Raw genomic sequence first — 17,777 nt, 5'->3', positions numbered from 1 at the left:
CTATCTTAGCATTGCCTGATCCTAGTCGGCCTTATGTTCTTGAACTTGATGCCAGTGACTATGCTATCGGGGTTGCTTTATTTTAAGATGGTAGACCGGTTGCTTTTGAAAGTAAAAAGCTAGGCGACACTCAATCTCGTTGGCCAACCCTTGAGAAGGAGCTTTATGCTGTGATTCATGCTCTCAAGGTTTGGAGACATTATTTATATGGCTCCAAGTTTGTGATCATTAGTCAATCAAGTATGTGTGTGATGCGGATGATTTGAGAGGCAGGAAAGCTCGTTGGGCAGAGTTAATGCAAGATTTTGATTTTGAGATCCGTTATCGGAAAGGGTCCATGAATAATATTGCAGATGCGCTTAGTCGGATTAGTGAGATGAATTCTTTGTCGTTCACCGAGATTTCTACTGATTTATTTCAGTCATTGAGAGGGCTTTGCAAGACTGATAGTTATTTTGGTCCATTTTGGCAGAAGATCCAGGACGGGAGCTTATTGATTAACCAAGACTTGGTGACTGAGCAGTCTACTATTCAGGCTGCAGGAAGTCAGTGGATGATTCGGAATGGTTTGCTATTCTGTAATGACAAAATTTGTGTACCACAGATCCCGGACATTAGGTCCAAGATTCTGAGGGAGTGTCACGACGCCCCTTCTGCTGGACACCCTGGGGTACACAGGACACTATCATTAGTGAAACACACTTTTTATTGGCCGAAGATGAAAGGGTATGTAGAAGATTATGTTCTCAAGTGTCAGATTTGTCAGGCAAATAAAGCTGAACGCTTTAGACAGGCTGGGTTGTTGCATCCTTTGTAAATCCCAGATAATAAATGGGAAAGTATTTCCATGGATTTTATTACCGGATTGCCAAGAAAACATCACGGCCATGATTCTATTTGGGTTGTGGTAGATCGCTTGACAAAAATGGCTAGATTTTTATCGACCCGGAAGACTATTACAGCTACGCAATTAGCTCGGCAGTTTATTGAGCAATTGTTTAGACTGTACGGGTTACCGCAGGACATAGTCAGTGATAGGGACTCTAAGTTTATGAGTGATTTTTGGAAACTTGTTTTTGAGAAGTTGGAAACAACTTTGAATTTAAGTTCCTCTGATCATCCTCAATTTGATGGCCAGACTGAAAGAGTGAATCAGATTTTGGAGGATATGCTTCGAGCATATGTATCCAAAAGACAGAGTTCATGGGAGGATTATCTTCCTATGTTAGAATTTGCATATAACAGTACTAAGCATACGAGTACAGGGTTTAGTCCTTTCATGCTTATGTATGGTTTTCAACCAAGATCACCTGTTACAGTAGGATTCTCAGGACTTCAGCATAATGCAGCACGTAATTTTTTGCAAGATATGCAGGAAATGTTACAAGTTGCAAAGGAATCTATTAGAAGTGCTTAAGACCGAGACAGGTTTTATTCTAGTAGACATCGTTCACCTAGAGAGTTCTCTGAAGAAACGATGGTGTATTTGCGAGTTCGGAAAGATTCCGAGACTTTACGAACAGGTAGATCTCCGAAATTATCCCCTAGATATTGTGGATCATTTCGTGTTACACGACGGATTGGTTCAGTTGCATATGAATTGGATTTGCCTTCTCATGTGAAAGTTCATCCTGTATTTCATGTCAGTAGACTTAAGGAAGTACTGGGTGGAGCAGATCAGTTAGTTACTCCTCAAGAAATTATAGATGTCCAGGACATGACATTTGTTCCGCACGAACCTGAAAAGATTCTTGGATTTCGTGAACGACGATTGCGTAATACGCTTATCACGGAAAACAAGATCAAGTGGAAGGATCGTGTTGAAGAGGACGCTACATGGGAGACATTGACTGCTCTTCAGAGAGATTACCCTGGCTTTTTAGTGAGCTCAGGAGTGAGCTCTTAGAGGAAGGGGAGTATGTCATGTGCACAGTGTGTATCTACCGTGTGCTATACGCATGCAAGACTAGTTTCGAGGCTTGGGAAAGCTTGGAACTAGGCAGGCTGATTGACGAGCTGAGTTAGGGATATACTAACGGGCGGGCACCAAAGTATGGACAGGCGGGCGGCCAAGTGTGGACGCCCGATGACCGGCCAAGAGCCTATAAAAGGGTGGCCAAGGTTAGTTATTGATTATAGAGAGTCTCGCGAGTTTGTGAGAGCTCTATGGTCTTGGAGCCTGGATCTAGTGCAGACGTGCACCTGCTTTGTGCAGTCGAGGCCGGCAGCAATCTCGAGGCTCGCGAGGGCAGCTTCGTGGCGGTATGGGACGTCGCGAGGAGGAGATTGGTCGATACGTCATCCTAGCTAGCTCAGCTCATGGCTCGGTGGGGACAGCCAAGACTGTGGGCTTGCCCACGGCTGTCATGGTTGGGAGGTGAGTCAGGCCTGCACCCCCTTGCTTGTTTGTTCGTTTGTTCGTTTGTTTGCAGGATTCGAGTTTCGAACCAAGATCGATCACGAGGGAAGATCCGTGGGGATTTGACACGTATGATACTACATGCGACTCCCTAGAAAAGATGTTGATATGTTCTTGTATATTGAACTTTAATATGTTCTTGTATATTGAACAATCAGTTGTATTTTCATTCATCATATATACTATACTGGTTAGTTTAGGATTATTAGTGCGTCTTTGTGTTTACTTTCTTCTGATGCAAATCTATCTCTATTAACACAATTACAGCACTTGTAGTCTGACATGCTGCTCTCCCCCTTCAAATGCATGCTTCAGAGCTCCTGGAGGCTCCTTGAGACTGCTTATGGAGGAAGAAAGATTGATGATGAAGTGTGGAGGAGGAGGTGGTGCTATTCTCAGCGCCATCAGCTCTAAAGTGATGGTTGGATGCTCAACCTATTGCCACCTGTCCACACATGTCTGGTGCACAAATGCAGTCCAAATCTAGTCTTGATGTGCCTAGGTTGCTGAGATCCAATGGGCAGCCCGTGCCTGACAGAACTTATGTACACACGCGTGAGCTCTGCTAATCCTTAGTGTACTGTGTGTGCATCGTAGGCATGGTGGTCACCACACCCTTGAGGGCTTGCAAGTTGCCAGGCACTCTCTACCTAGTGTGCAATTTGGCTCCTCAAAGCTTTGCCATCATCGGGGCAGGGACATTGGCTGCCATGTCATCAAAGATCACAACTTTCCTAAGAACCATGTAGGCTGCCTTGACTTCTGTATTCACACGCTCTTTTTTTATGTTGTTTCTTGTTGGAGATAAAGGGCTGAGGCTTTTCAGGGATTGTGTTTCCTTTTGCTGGATTATAAAAGTGTGTTTTTGCTGAATTAATGAGATTTTACTTTTAAAGCAAGAGATAGTGTTTGCAAGGAAAATTTGTATGGCCTGTTTTGTGAACGAACCTTGGTTTTTCAATAGGGATTGAATGCAGAGGTGATACCATCGACCTTTGATGAAACACTGGAAAAGTCAGCTTTTGCTACAGCAGGGGGTAAGCAAACCTTCTTTAGAAGACCTTGCTTTATGTATATTATAGATTATGCACCCACGCACGCACACACATATGCTCACACAAAATATTCAGTTTGAATTGGCACTTCATGAATTGAGATAATGACTTATATAAGTATTTTGCATTAATGCACTTCCCTTTTCTTTTCAATGGCATAAAATTATTGTTATTATTTATGCAGAATATGCTGCAGAAACTGCCTTGCACAAAGCAATCGAAGTTTCTCGGCGCACTTTCGGGGTATCAGCTGATTTTCATTTGTAATTGCTTGGTATCAAGTCTTGCTTTCATTGTCGGCAGGCCCTTTTGTGAGTAGCTATTGTACTATGCTGCCCAGAAGGGGGCATATGTCTATATATGTGTGTATAAACCCAAAAAAAACTCTTGCTGCAATTGTCTAAAACTGGAAGGAAGCTTATAAATTACTTAACAACTGGATATCCCTTTGGTTTGTCATAGTAAAAAGTAGTGTTATCACACATCATTAATGAAGGGCTAGACATATTATTTTGGGCATGTATATGTCGATAGAAGCAGGCGCCTAGGAAAAACTTGGGCTACAAGCTTGGGAAAAGCATAAAAAGTTGATATTTTGGGCTAAAACATGGACATCAAGCTGGAAAAAGCATAAAAGTTGATATTTTAGGCAACTCAGCCACTTTTGGCAAAAAGAAAAAGCACAAGGTCAAAAGTAGAGCTGCTCGACTTTATAAAAAGGTGCGAGGTGTTTCTCTTTTGGATCATCAAGTGCATGCGCATGAGGGCACAAGACCGGCTACAGCAAGCACTACTCTCTCTCTTCTCTGCTGGCCGACTGCAGTTTTCTCTGTCTTCCCTCAACGTTGGCTTTACAGCAGATCTTAAGATTTTTCTATGGATTCTTATTGGTAGCCGAAATGCCTGTAAAACTATCTGTCACAGACATGTTTATGGAGAACCAGGATATTTATGCCTGTGACTCATTCTCATCTTTTGTTCTACACTTGAGCCCACCTCTCCCTCCAGGTCTATCATCAGAATACCACCACGGAGTGCACGTGGTAGAGTGAACTTGAGCCCACCTCTCCTCAAGGGTGTGTGGTCGGAGTACCAACACGGAGCGCATGTGGTAGAGTGAACTTGAGCCCACCTCTCCTCCAAAGTGTATGCTTTGAGTATGGACACTGAGTGCATGTGGTAGAGTGGACATGACGCCTTGTTGGCAGGGGACTTATGTCTATGCCCAAGGGTCATGTGATCTAACATCTCGTTGGCAGGGGCCTGTGTCTACGCCGACTATGGATGGATTCATTCATGGAAGGGTCGTAACCATGGTGAGTGAATTCTATGAACTCATGGAAAGGTGGTAACCTTGGTGAGTGTCGCATGAACTCATGGAAGGGTAGTTGCCCTGGTGAGTGAAGTCTTGTGGAAGGGGAAACCTTGGCGAGCATGTATGGTTTCATGGAATCACATACTTTCTTTTTGGAGGTACTTAACGCTACTTATGGATTTATGGATATTTGGGACACAATTGACTCTTGTGCTTGTGTCTAAGTATTAGAGTTGTTGACTCGGCTTATGGATTTATGAATCTTTTGGGACACAATTGGCTCTTGTGCCTGAGTTTGCTTATTATTAGAGTTGTTGACTCGGGATATGGAAAAAGATTCTTTCTTGATACAGTTGGCTCTTGTGTCCATATTTGGCTTCAGATCGTGGATCTGGATTTATGGCTTTAATGTTGGAATTATGAAATAGTTTGGATTGACAGTGCATCTGCTATACTTGAAGAATATCTCAGTGGTATCAGGCTTATAAAGTTGTGGACAACTGCTTTATAAGACGGAGGGAATGTCACCATTTGGTCCCTTCAGTAGTCTTGACCAATGTTTCACACATTGAGCAATGGTGTGAATGGAGATTTTCCATAGAAGAAAGCTGAAGCATACCATAGTTGCATTCCGTACCCGTACTCATCCGATGAGTACCTTTAGTACTTTCCGTACCACTCCATACATACCGTACCTCGTACGGATAAGGTCTTCGTACCAAATATGAGGTTCAATGTACAATACTTATTTGGCCCATTTTTTTATTATTTTAGTCAGTGGTCATTGCTCAGTAGTTAATAGATTTAATAGATTAGTTTTCAACATTACCATTGTCTTTCATGCTATTTTTGTATGGATGTTAGATATTTTTTATTTTATATACATGCATACATACACACACACACATATATATATATATACATATATATGTATATATATATACATGTATATATATATACATGTATATATATATACATGTATATATATACATGTGTATATATACATGTGTACATGTATATATATACATGTACACATGTGTATATATACATGTATATATGTGTATATATACATGTGTACATATACATGTCTATATATACATGTGTATATATATACATGTCTATATATACATGTGTATATATATATATATACATGTATGTATATATATATACATGTATGTATATATATATACATGTATGTATATATATATATATCTATATATATATACATGTATATATATATATATATACATGTATATATATAGTAAAAAACGTGAACGTACTTAAAGTACTTATCTTGATGTGTACTTTACGTACTCGTACCGTACATGTACCATACCGCACTGTACCTAAAGTACTCAACCACTATGAAGCATACACTGGCATGGATTGGTATGAAAGATGGCCACAAAGCAGGAGTCGCATGGGATTTTATTTTGTTTATAGGTAGTGTTTTCACACATCATTATTGAAGGGCCGGACATATTATTATTTTAGGCATGCATATGTTGACAGATGAAGGCGCCTAGGGAAAACTTGGACTATAAGTCTGGAAAAGCATAAAAAGTTGATATTTTGGGCTAAAACATGGGCATCAAGGTGGAAAAAGCATAAAATTTGATATTTTGGGGAACTCAGCCACTTTTGGCAAAAAGGAAAAGGACAAGGCCAAAAGTAGAGCTGCTCAACTTTATAAAAAGTTGGGAGGTGCTTCTCCTTTGGATCATCAGGTGCATGCGCATGAGGGCATAGGACCGGTTGCAACAAAACTACTCTCTCTCTCTTCTCTGCTGGCCGATTGTAGTTTTCTCTCTTTTCCCTCAGCGCTGGCCGTACAACAAACCTTCTGGTGGTGCTTCTTGCGTTGGCCATACAGCAGGAAGACGCTTTCATCTCTCCTCTGTGCGCTGGCCGTACAGTAGTCAGTGCTGGCCGTACATAGCAGCCACACGTGTGGGTTATCTTCCGGTGGGTTATCTTCGGGTGTTCTTCACTCTCAGAACCTTGGCCTTGTCATGGGCATACTTGGGGCTGTTTCTAGGGCTGTTTTGGGGGAATCTGGGATAGTTTTGAGAGCTCTTATGGGGCTGAATTGAGGCTTTGTTTTGGGACTGTTTTGGTGCGGAGTTCAGGGCTGTTTTTGGCTCCATACCGGACTGTTTCATGGACTGTTTATGAGCTGATTCATGGGACTGTTTTGAGACAATTTTTGGATGGCTTTTGGTGCTGTGTTTTTAACTTGGCACTGGATAGATATCTCGGCAAGATATTTGCTGATGCTTTGTGGAAAATCCAGTGCTGTACGCACCCGCACCTTGGTTTATTGTAAAAGCTTCTCTCTGAATAAAGAAGTTCCTAGGGGGGGCCGGCCGTTCCGGCTCAATGTGGTGTATTTATTTTGTTTATGGTTCTTCCGTTGTGTTTTTAAAGCTCTGTTTGGTATTTGAAGTGTTGGTCTATTGCTCCGGGTCCCCGATTTCAGTTACATATAACTTTTATTCTTTCGCTTGAAGTTGGATAGATTATAGAACTTAGCAGTATAAAGTATATGCTCATTGCTTTTTTGTTTTTCCACTTGCAACTTTGAACTCATGTGTAGAGTTCAAGATATTATGGAGATACGGAACCGACGCTGGGATTGGTTTCATAGGCCAATCCACGCAGTTGCACACATTTTGGGCCATCGAGGGTACCCTCACTCCGCCAGCGGAGTCCATACAGGGCATCTTGCTCAATATCATTCATACCCTCCATGGACAGTGGGGGAAGCTTCAGGGAGGTCTAATCTTATGTGGAAGCATTGTGACTCGTGAGGCCTTCCTGCGGATTTGGCATCATGGTCCTTTTCTCATTGGCAGTGGTGGTGAGCCCACTTAGCATTATAGACCATCTGTGTGGTTGTTCCTGTAACTTGGTTGAACACAATGCTAATCGATACACTTAAATACACTAAGATTTGATGGACACTTGCTCAAATACAAGAAGTAAATTGCTGAATTGACAAGAGACACACAATGAGCGGGAATGGCCGACCCCTCCCTCAAATAAAATATATTGATCTTGGGAGAATCAAGTACATAGTGTCATGGGCATTTCTGACCAGATTTCCATACCAATGCATATGAATACAGTATTGCAAACAAGTGGTTGTCGATGTAGACTTGCAACCCACACTACCCTCTCAAGTGTCCATGTTCCCTACCATCTGCTCTCTATTGTTCCACCAACACATGGTAGCAACAATCTGCAAGAGAGCACATAGGACAAGAGAACACTACACAGGGTATGTGATCTTGTAATCCGGTTCCTTCCTCCTGCTACTTGCTCCCATATTTAAGCATAAAAGCTTACCAAGAGTCGATGACAGCAGAAGTCTTCGCGATGGAAGTCCTTGGAGTGTTGAGATCTTTGATTTGTCATCTTTCTTCGCAACAAAAGTCTTCAAGAGGATGAAGGGAACCTTGGGAAAGCTTCCCCTATGATTCAACTTGAGAAAGGAGAGCTGAAATTAGGGTTTTCAGCAAAAAGACCAGAAATTACAGCAATAAAGAGAGCGGTTTTGCTGAATTTCGGTCATTGGGAGTGTGTAGGAGTGTGATTATCATTTGGAAACACTCTTGGAAGCTTGGAAAACACCCTAGCAAGTTGGGTATGGCTATGGAGAGCTTGGAAATGGAGAGAAATGGTGGAAAAACAGAGTTTTCAGTCTCCAAAAATCTTCATGAAGAGAAAACACGAAATTTCTCTTAATAAGTAAGTGAATTGGGGTCCAATCAGGTGAAGGGACATGGGGAGATGCCCATTTATGAGTAAAAGGGGAGGATCAGGTCCTGGACATTGAGTCTTGTCCGCCTCGGGATTTCAGTGAGTGTAAACTTGGAAGCGGTCATAATTTATAAGTGACTTTTGGGCGCCCAACCTTTAATGAAGTGGGAACGTACTCACTTATAAATATTGGCTAAGTCCTAAGGGCTATTTGAGCCTAGATTGGGTAATACTTACCACCTATTCACATGCCACACAACCATGTCAGAAGACAGTTTCACACGCACGGTTCGCGGGCGGGCGTCCCCTTACCCGGAACTACACATTGGTCAAGCAAGCATGAAAACAGCATGCAATTTCAATTGCAAGCAAGCACATAAAGATGCTATGCAATGCAGCTGTCATGTGCATCACAGATGCCATGGACATTCTCAGGGCTAGATCCCAGAAGAGGCAAATAGATAAAGACCATGAACCAGTAGAAGATAGGTAGAACCAGAATGTAGGAGCTTCAGGCGTAGCATCTGAGGTGGACATGGAGCAGGACTTGGAGCAAAGCATGGATCAGATGGCTGTCGGTTGCAGGACAGAGGATGCTGGCTGCCAGAAGAGCTGTCGGCTGATGTCAGCAGAGTGTGGGCAGCAAGCGCATCATAAACAAGTAGTAGATCCAGTCGGACAGCATTTACAATAAGTCGGGCAGCGCTGAATAGCTGGTATGGACATGGAACTGGCCGACCAGCAGTCGGCCAGCATAAAGAGTGTCCAAAGATCCATATAAATAGGGCCACATGCTCTATGTTGTAGTCATTCAATCCCACTAGGGGTTTGGATCCTTAGAGGTCCCATAGGGGACAGATTTTGGTGTTAACCACCTTTTTATGCAGGCAGCCCATGGCTGCAGACATGTACCCTTTTTGTACCATAGATTATATTGAATTTCCAGCACTTCTCTCTCTCTCTCTCTCTCTCTCTCTCTCTACTCTCTCTCTACCTGCGTTTTTGCATCAGATGGTGCGTTTTTGCATCAGAAGGTTTTCCAAGAGTGCTTAGGGCTGAAAGAAGACTACCCAGAGCTTCCGCATGTTACATTGGTATCAGAGCATCGGGCTCAGCAAAACTAAGCACTGATTCAGTCCCATATGATGGTTTACAGGTCCAAGGTACATGAAAGTACACGGATTCGAAGCCCAAGGCAAGGAACACAGATCGGGAAGAACTCCTAGGAGGTTTGTTGGTGGTGTTCCACAGTGCCAGATGGGGATGGCAGTTTCGTGAGCCGGATAGGTTCTCAGGGAACGGTCCCAAGGGAGGTTGATCCTCCAAGGGTGAGGTGAGAGTGCCAGACTCAGTTCCAGGAATGAAGACCAAGACGGTGTTCAGAGTCAGGGCAGGAATGGATTGTGGACTAGAGGAAGACCAGATGCATAGATCTTCATCAGAGACAGAGTGGTTTGGAGAACAGGGCGGGTTTTCAGAGAAAAAGGTTTGCCAGGAATGGATGATGACAGAGGGACTTCGGGACAGGATTGGGATGATGACAGTCATACAAGAGCAGGTTGGATTCCCGTCATCAAGTTTAGCAGAGGGGGATGTCATGTGCATCACAGATGCCATGGACATTCTCAGGGCTAGATCCAGAAGAGGCAAACAGATAAAGACCATGAACCAGTAGAAGATAGGTAGAACTAGAATGTAGGAGCTTCAGGCGTAGCATCTGAGGTGGACATGGAGCAGGACTTGGAGCAAAGCATGGATCAGATGGCTGTCGGCTGCAGGACAGAGGATGCTGGCTGCCAGAAGAGCTATCGGCTGACGTCAGTAGAGTGTGGGCAGCAGGCGCATCATAAACAAGTAGTAGATCCAGTCGAGCAGCATTTACAATAAGTCGGGCAGCGCTGAATAGCTGGTATGGACATGGAACTGGCCGACCAGCAGTCGGCCAGCATAAAGAGTGTCCAAAGATCCATATAAATAGGGCCACATGCTCTATGTTGTAGTCATTCAATCCCACTAGGGGTTTGGATCCTTAGAGGTCCCATAGGGGACAGATTTTGGTGTTAACCACCTTTTTATGAAGGCAGCCCATGGCTGCAGACATGTACCCTTTTTGTACCATAGATTATACTGAATTTCTAGCATTTCTCTCTCTCTCTCTCTATACTCTCTCTCTACCTGCGTTTTTGCATCAGAAGGTTTTCCAAGAGTGCTTAGGGCTGAAAGAAGACTACCCAGAGCTTCCGCATGTTACAGCAGCATTGGTATGGACAATCTCCGTTCATGAGACTATACCAAAATAGACGTGCTCCAGGCAAGTACACGAGGTACCAGACCCAATGGAACACCAATCCACCAAGCATTTCCAGGCATGTACGCGGAGGCACAAGTCCCAACGGAAAGCCAAGTCTACAGTATCACATGAGTGGCATCAATCCTCGGCATAAACAACTGCCATGGACACCAGTCCAATGTACATACATGATAAGAAAGCACGGGTGGACGAATTGGGTGGCCAAATGGTGACATCCCCCCCGGCTTCTAAACAGTTGTCTGCAATTGAAAAGCATCCAAATATGTCTGAAGCACATGCGGGCAATCTCTGAAGAACTCTTCATCTATCCATTTAGCATCAATGGGAAGATAGTTCTTAAACTTCACAAGGTAACGCCTCACAACTTTGCCTGCAACAAGCTTGCGTTCCTTGTGATACTCAATCTGCTTTGGCTACAAGATCTCCTTAAGCTTATCCACTTTTGGTGGATCCTCAATGACCATTTCACTGGGCTCCGGCCCTACATACTTGCGAAGGAGACTCACATGAAAAGCATTGTGTATGTGCCAATGACTAGGTAATGCCAATCTGAAAGCCACTTCATTGATCTTCTCGATCACTCGAAAAGGCCCATAGTACTTGGTTGCAAGCTTAGGATATGCACCCTCTCTGTTAGGCCTTTGCAAGTCTTGCTTTCTCAAATTTCAGCAATACCCAATCATTCTCTTTAACATCCAATCTTCTATGCTTGTCGGCAGCCTTTTTATGCTTGTCTTGTGACCTTGCAATGGCTGTCCGCACCTGAGCAAAAGCAATATCCAAGTCTCTTACAGACTCATCAGCTGTAAATATCTCATCCTTTGTGCGAAGGATGGGTGGCAAAACCACCTTACCATAAACAATCTCAAACGGGGCCTTTCCCGTAGATGCATGCACCGTGTTGTTGTAAGCAAATTCCACAAGCGGTAAGTACTTCTCCCAAGAAGACTTCTGATCCGCCACATAACATTTCAAGAGATCCAACACGGCTGAATTTGCAGCCTCACTTTGCCCATCCGTTTGAGGGTGATAAGCTGATGAGAAGTCCAATTTGGTGTCCATATTATCAAATAAGGCCCGCCAAAAGAGACTTGTAGTCCTGGGATCTCTATCCCCCACAATGGACTTTGGCATTCCATGATGTTTGAACACTTGTGCAAGATATATTTTAACCATATGCTCAGCTTTGATGGTCTTTTTGACCGGCAAGAAATGAGCTTGCTTGCTAAACCTGTCCACAATTGTCCAAATTGCATCATTACCCTGTTGGGTACGTGGCAAGTCCATAATGAAATCCATTGTAATACTTTCCCATGGCTGCGTGGGAATAGGCAATGGCTGAAGCAAACCTGGTGCCTTTTGCCTATCAAATTTGACCTTTTGACAGGTGATACATGCACGTACATGTGCCTCTATGTCCTTCCGCATACCTGGCCAAAAGAAATACCGCTCAATCATGTGCGTAGTAGGCATTACGCCTCTATGACCAGCATATGGAGGAGCATGGCACTCATCCAAAACCTTTTGCCTCATGTCTTGCCTCATGTCAGACACCACACATAGGCAATTATCTTTCATGAGATAACCCTCTTTGATCACATATGAGGCATGTGCATGACCAGCCATCAAATCAGCCCAAATAGTGGCAAAATCAGCATCCATATGATACAAATCACGCATAGTAGAAAAGTCCCAATGAGAGGCAATCGAGATAGCTGCTACATATGGCTTTCGTGACAATGCATCGACCACACGAGGTGTGCAAGATCTGAAAATGAAACATAGAGAGGAAATTGGCCATCCTCATATGCTTCTCTGACAACTTAGTTTGAGTAAGAAAATACCTCAAACTCTGGTGATCTGTCTTCACAGTGAAATCAGCCCCAAGAAGGTAATGTTTCCATATAGTAAGTGCATGAATTACAGCCAAGAGCTCTTTCTCATAAATGCCAAGAGATAGCTCTGCATCATGCAATCTACGACTCTCATAAGCCACGGCATGTTCCTCTTGATTAAGGACAGCTCCTATGCAATTTCCAGATGCATCACATTCCACACAAAAAGGCTTTTGCAAATCCGGAATGATCAACACTGGACCATGAATAGTTACATCTTTCAATTTGAGGAATGCATCTCTCTCTACATTAGTCCATTTGAACACGGCCTTCTTCTTTGTCAAATCATGTAAAGGAGAAGCAATCCATGCAAAGTGCCGAATGAATCTGCGGTAGTAAGAGCATAATCCAAGAAAACTACGGATCTCATGCACCGAACTCAATTCGGGCCAATTCCGAATTGCATCAATCTTTGCAGGATCCATCCGCACTCCATCTTTGGACACAATATGCCCAAGATAATGTATCTCTGACAAGAAGAACTCACTCTTCTTTGCATTTATGAAGAGTTTATGCTTATGGAGCTCTTCAAAAACAATGGCCAAATGAGCTTTATGCTGTTCTTCGGTCTTCCAGAAGACTAGGATGTCATCAAAGAAGACACCTGTAAATTTCCCGTATCCACGGAATATGCGATCCATCATTCTATTGAATGTAGCTGGGGCATTTGTAAGACCAAAAGACATAACAAGATACTCATAAAGCCCAAATGCTGTCCTGAAAGCAGTTTTGTGTAGATCCTCAGGCATTACACGCACTTGATGATATCCACTCTTGAGATCAATTCGGCTAAAGCATGCCGATCCATCCAACTTATCAAGGATGTCGTCTATGAGTGGAATCGGAAACCGATTCTTGATGGTAATCTTATTCAAAGCTCTATAATCCATACACATACGAAAGGATCCATCCTTCTTTTGAACTGTCAAATCCCCACGGATCTCCTCGTGATCGTTCTTGGTACTAGACTCGAATCCTGCAAACAAACAAACAAACAAACAACAAGGGGGTGCAGGCCTGACTCACCTCCCAACCATGACAGCCGTGGGCAAGCCCACAGTCTTGGCTGTCCCCACCGAGCCACGAGCTGAGCTAACTAGGTTGACGTACCGACCAATCTCCTCCTCGCGACGTCCCATACCGCCACGAAGCTACCCTCGCGGGCCTCGAGATCGCTGTCGGCCTCGGCTGCGTAAAGCAGGTGCACGTCTACACTAGATCCAGGCTCCAAGACCATAGAGCCCTCACAAACTCGCGAGACTCTCTATATCTCAATAACTAACCTTGGCCACCCTTTTATAGGCTCTTGGCCGGTCATCGGGCATCCTCACTTGGGCGCCCGCCCGTCCATACTTGGGTGCCCGCCCGTTAGTCTATCCCTAACTCAGCTCGTCAATCAGCCTGCCTAGCTCCAAGCTTCCCTAAACCTCGAAGCTAGTCTTGTGTGCTACACGCACATGACATACTCCCCTTCTTCTAAGAGCTCACTCCTGAGCTCACTAAAAAGCTAGGGTAATCTCTTTGAAGAGTAGTCAATGTCTCCCATGTAGCGTCGTCCTCAACACGATTCTTCCACTTGATCTTGTATTCCGTGATAAGCGTATTACGCAATCTTCTTTCACGAAATCCAAGAATCTTTTCAGGTTCGTGCGGAACAAATGTCATGTCCTCGACATCTATGATTTCTTGAGGAGTAACTAACTGATATGCTCCACCCAGTACTTCCTTAAGTCTATTGACTTGAAATACAGGATGAACTTTCACATGAGAAGGCAAATCCAATTCATATGCAACTGAACCAATCCGTCGTGTAATACGAAATGGTCCACAGTATCTAGGGGATAATTTCGGAGATCGACCCGTACGTAAAGTCTCGGAATCTTTCGGAACTCGCAAATACACTATCGTTTCTTCAGAGAACTCTCTGGGTGAACGATGTCTATTAGAATAAAACCTGTCTCGGTCTTGAGCACTTCTATTAGATTCCTTTGCAACTTGTAACATTTCCTGCATATCTTGCAAAAAATTACGTGCTGCATTATGCTGAAGTCCTGAGAATCCTACTGTAACAGGTGATCTAGGTTGAAAACCATACATAAGCATGAAAGGACTAAACCCTGTACTCGTATGCTTAGTACTGTTATATGCAAATTCTAACATAGGAAGATAATCCTCCCATGAACTCTGTCTTTTGGATACATATGCTCGAAGCATATCCTCCAAAATCTGATTCACTCTTTCAGTCTGGCCATCAGATTGAGGATGATCAGAGGAACTCAAATTCAAAGTTGTTTCCAACTTCTCAAAAACAAGTTTCCAAAAATCACTCGTAAACTTAGAGTCTCTATCACTGACTATGTCCTGCGGTAACCCGTACAGTCTAAACAATTGCTCGATAAACTGCCGTGCTAATTGCGTAGCTGTAATAGTCTTCCGGGTCGGTAAAAATCTAGCCATTTTTGTCAAGCGATCTATCACAATCCAAATAGAATCGTGGCCGTGATGTGTTCTTGGCAATCCGGTAATAAAATCCATGGAAATACTTTCCCATTTATTATCTGGGATTTGCAAAGGATGCAACAACCCAGCTTGTCTAAAGCGTTCAGCTTTATTTGCCTGACAAATTTGACACTTGAGAACATAATCTTCTACATACCCTTTCATCTTTGGCCAATAAAAAGTGTGTTTCACTAACGATAGTGTCCTGTGTACCCCAGGGTGTCCAGCAGAAGGGGCCTCGTGACACTCCTTAAGAATCTTGGACTTAATGTCCGGGATCTGTGGTACACAAATTTTGTCATTACAGAATAGTAAACCATTCCGAATCATCCACTGGCCTCCTGCAGCCTGAATGGTAGACTGCTCAGTCATTGAGTCTCGGTTAATCAATGAGCTTCCGTCCTGGATCTTCTGCCAAAATGGACCAAAATAACTATCAGTCCTGCAAAGCTCTCTCAATGACTGAAATAAGTCAGTAGAAATCTCGGTGAACGACAAAGTATATCACCTCTCTAATTCGACTAAGCGCATCTGTAACACTATTCATGGATCCTTTCCGATAACGGATCTCAAAATCAAAATCTTGCATTAACTCCGTCCAACGAGCTTTCCTTCCTCTCAAATCATCCGCATCACACACATACTTGATTGACTGATGATCAGTCAATACCACAAACTTGGAGCCATATAAATAATGTCTCCAAACCTTGAGAGCATGAATCACAGCATAAAGCTCCTTCTCAAGGGTTGGCTAACGAGATTGAGTATCGTCTAGCTTTTTACTTTCAAAAGCAACCGGTCTACCATCTTGAAATAGAGCAGCCCCGATAGCATAGTCACTGGCATCAGTTTCAAGAACATAAGGCCGACTAGGATCGGGTAATGCTAAGATAGGTGCTTCCTTGACTTTATCTTTCAAAAGTCTGAAGGTCATATCCAAATCGTTATTCCAAGTGATAGGCTGATTTGACTTACGTCCACGACCTTTCAATAAGTCGGTCATCGGTAGTGTGAGCTGAGAGTACTCCCGCACAGATTTCCGAAGAAAAACTACAAAACCGAGAAAAGAACGAAGTTGTTTCACTGTTCGCGGTATAGGCCAGTCCAGAACCTTATGAACTCGGTCATAGTCAATGCTCAATCCATCTCTAGTGATCTTGTGTCCCAAGTAAATGATGTCGGTCATAAGGAACTCACATTTACTTAACTTAGCATATAGTCGACTCTATCTTAAAATAGATAAGACAATCGTGAGGTGTCTGACATGATTCTCAAGAGTACGACTATATATCAAAATATCATCCAGGAACACCACCACAAATTTCCCCAAATGTTCACGAAAAAGATCGTTCATCATTTGCTAGAAAGTGGCTGGAGCATTGGTCAACCCAAAAGGTAATACGAGAAACTCGTAATGGCCATACCTAGTCCGAAAGGCGGTTCTTTCGACATGCCTTTCATGAATACGTATTTGGTGGTAGCCAGTACGTAAATCTATCTTCGTGAAATATTTCGCTCCTGCTAACCGGTCAATCAGGTCATCTGATCTAGGGAGAGGATAACGGTTCTTAATGGTCAGCTTGTTCAATCTCTTGTAATCTATACACATTCTCCAGGTATTGTCCTTCTTTCTCTTAAGCAACATAGGTGCACCCCAAGGTGATTTACTTGGACGGATCTGGCCCATCCTCAAATAATCTTCGAGTTGTTTAGCCAACTCATCTTCCTCAGCTTGGCTCATCCTGTAAGGTGGAATACTGACAGGATGGGCACTAGGGATCAAGTCAATACGATGATCTACGGCCCATTCAGGCGGTAAACCTGATGGCAGTTCCTTAGGAAATACATCTTGAAATGAATCAAGTATCTTCTGTAATTCTTTGCTTTCAAACACACTTAATTCATTTACATCCATGGAAGGGATGAGAAAGGAAGAAAGTGGAATCAATACACAATGGAAAGCGGTATACAAAGAAGAATCCATTATATTTCCAAAATCAATTGTATTTACAAGAGGTCCCTGAGAGGGATGAATACAATCACCTAAAATACTATACTTGGTGTCCCTATGCTGAAAAGAAAAAATATGACTAGACCATTCTATCTGGACTTGAAGAGTCTTAAACCACTCAATCCCTAATAACAAGTCTACATTTTCTAGATGCATTACATAGCATTCCAGAGTATCTTTGTAGTCCTGAATTTGGATTGGAAGCATCTCCACCTTTCGATCCCATACTTGCCTTCCCGCAGGTAAGCGTACCTCATAGGTATGATCGCTGGGTGTCGTATCAAGACTCAATTTCTGCACAAGTTTGTAGTTAACAAAGTTGTGTGAGTTGCCAGGGTCTAGAAGAATGTGAATCTTATGGCCATTCACTTCTCCATAAACTCGGAGAAGATCATGCAAGCCAAATACTTTAGAATTGAACAGACAATCAGAACAAGTACTAGGGCGAGAAAGTACAGTAATTGACGTACCTGTCAAAGACAACTGGTTAGCTGCCTTTGGCTTGGGTCC

The 17,777-nt window shown here is 43.2% G+C and overlaps 1 protein-coding gene across 6 annotated transcripts in view; it reads left to right on the top strand.

Moving 5' to 3' along the window:
* LOC147629956 (uncharacterized) overlaps nt 1-17,777 on the top strand; it is a 50,120-nt gene that overhangs the window by 10,296 nt on the left and 22,047 nt on the right. For 2 of the 6 annotated variants that reach the window (XM_086811499.1, XM_086811501.1), the window contains 2 exons: nt 3,384-3,456; nt 3,659-3,748. In XM_086811499.1, coding sequence (XP_086667625.1) covers nt 3,418-3,456; nt 3,659-3,748 — 129 coding nt within the window. In that variant the 5' untranslated portion in view covers nt 3,384-3,417. Of the gene's footprint in view, nt 1-2,531; nt 3,165-3,383; nt 3,457-3,658; nt 3,749-17,777 lie in introns of those variants that run through there. The other 4 variants (XM_086811497.1, XM_086811496.1, XM_086811500.1 and 1 more) reach the window with 4 other exon arrangements.

This window comes from Cibotium barometz, chromosome 17 (assembly GCF_041138505.1).
Source record: "Cibotium barometz isolate CiBa-2024 chromosome 17, ASM4113850v1, whole genome shotgun sequence".
NCBI lineage: Eukaryota > Viridiplantae > Streptophyta > Polypodiopsida > Cyatheales > Cibotiaceae > Cibotium > Cibotium barometz.
This window is presented reverse-complemented; position numbering and strand designations above follow the sequence as displayed.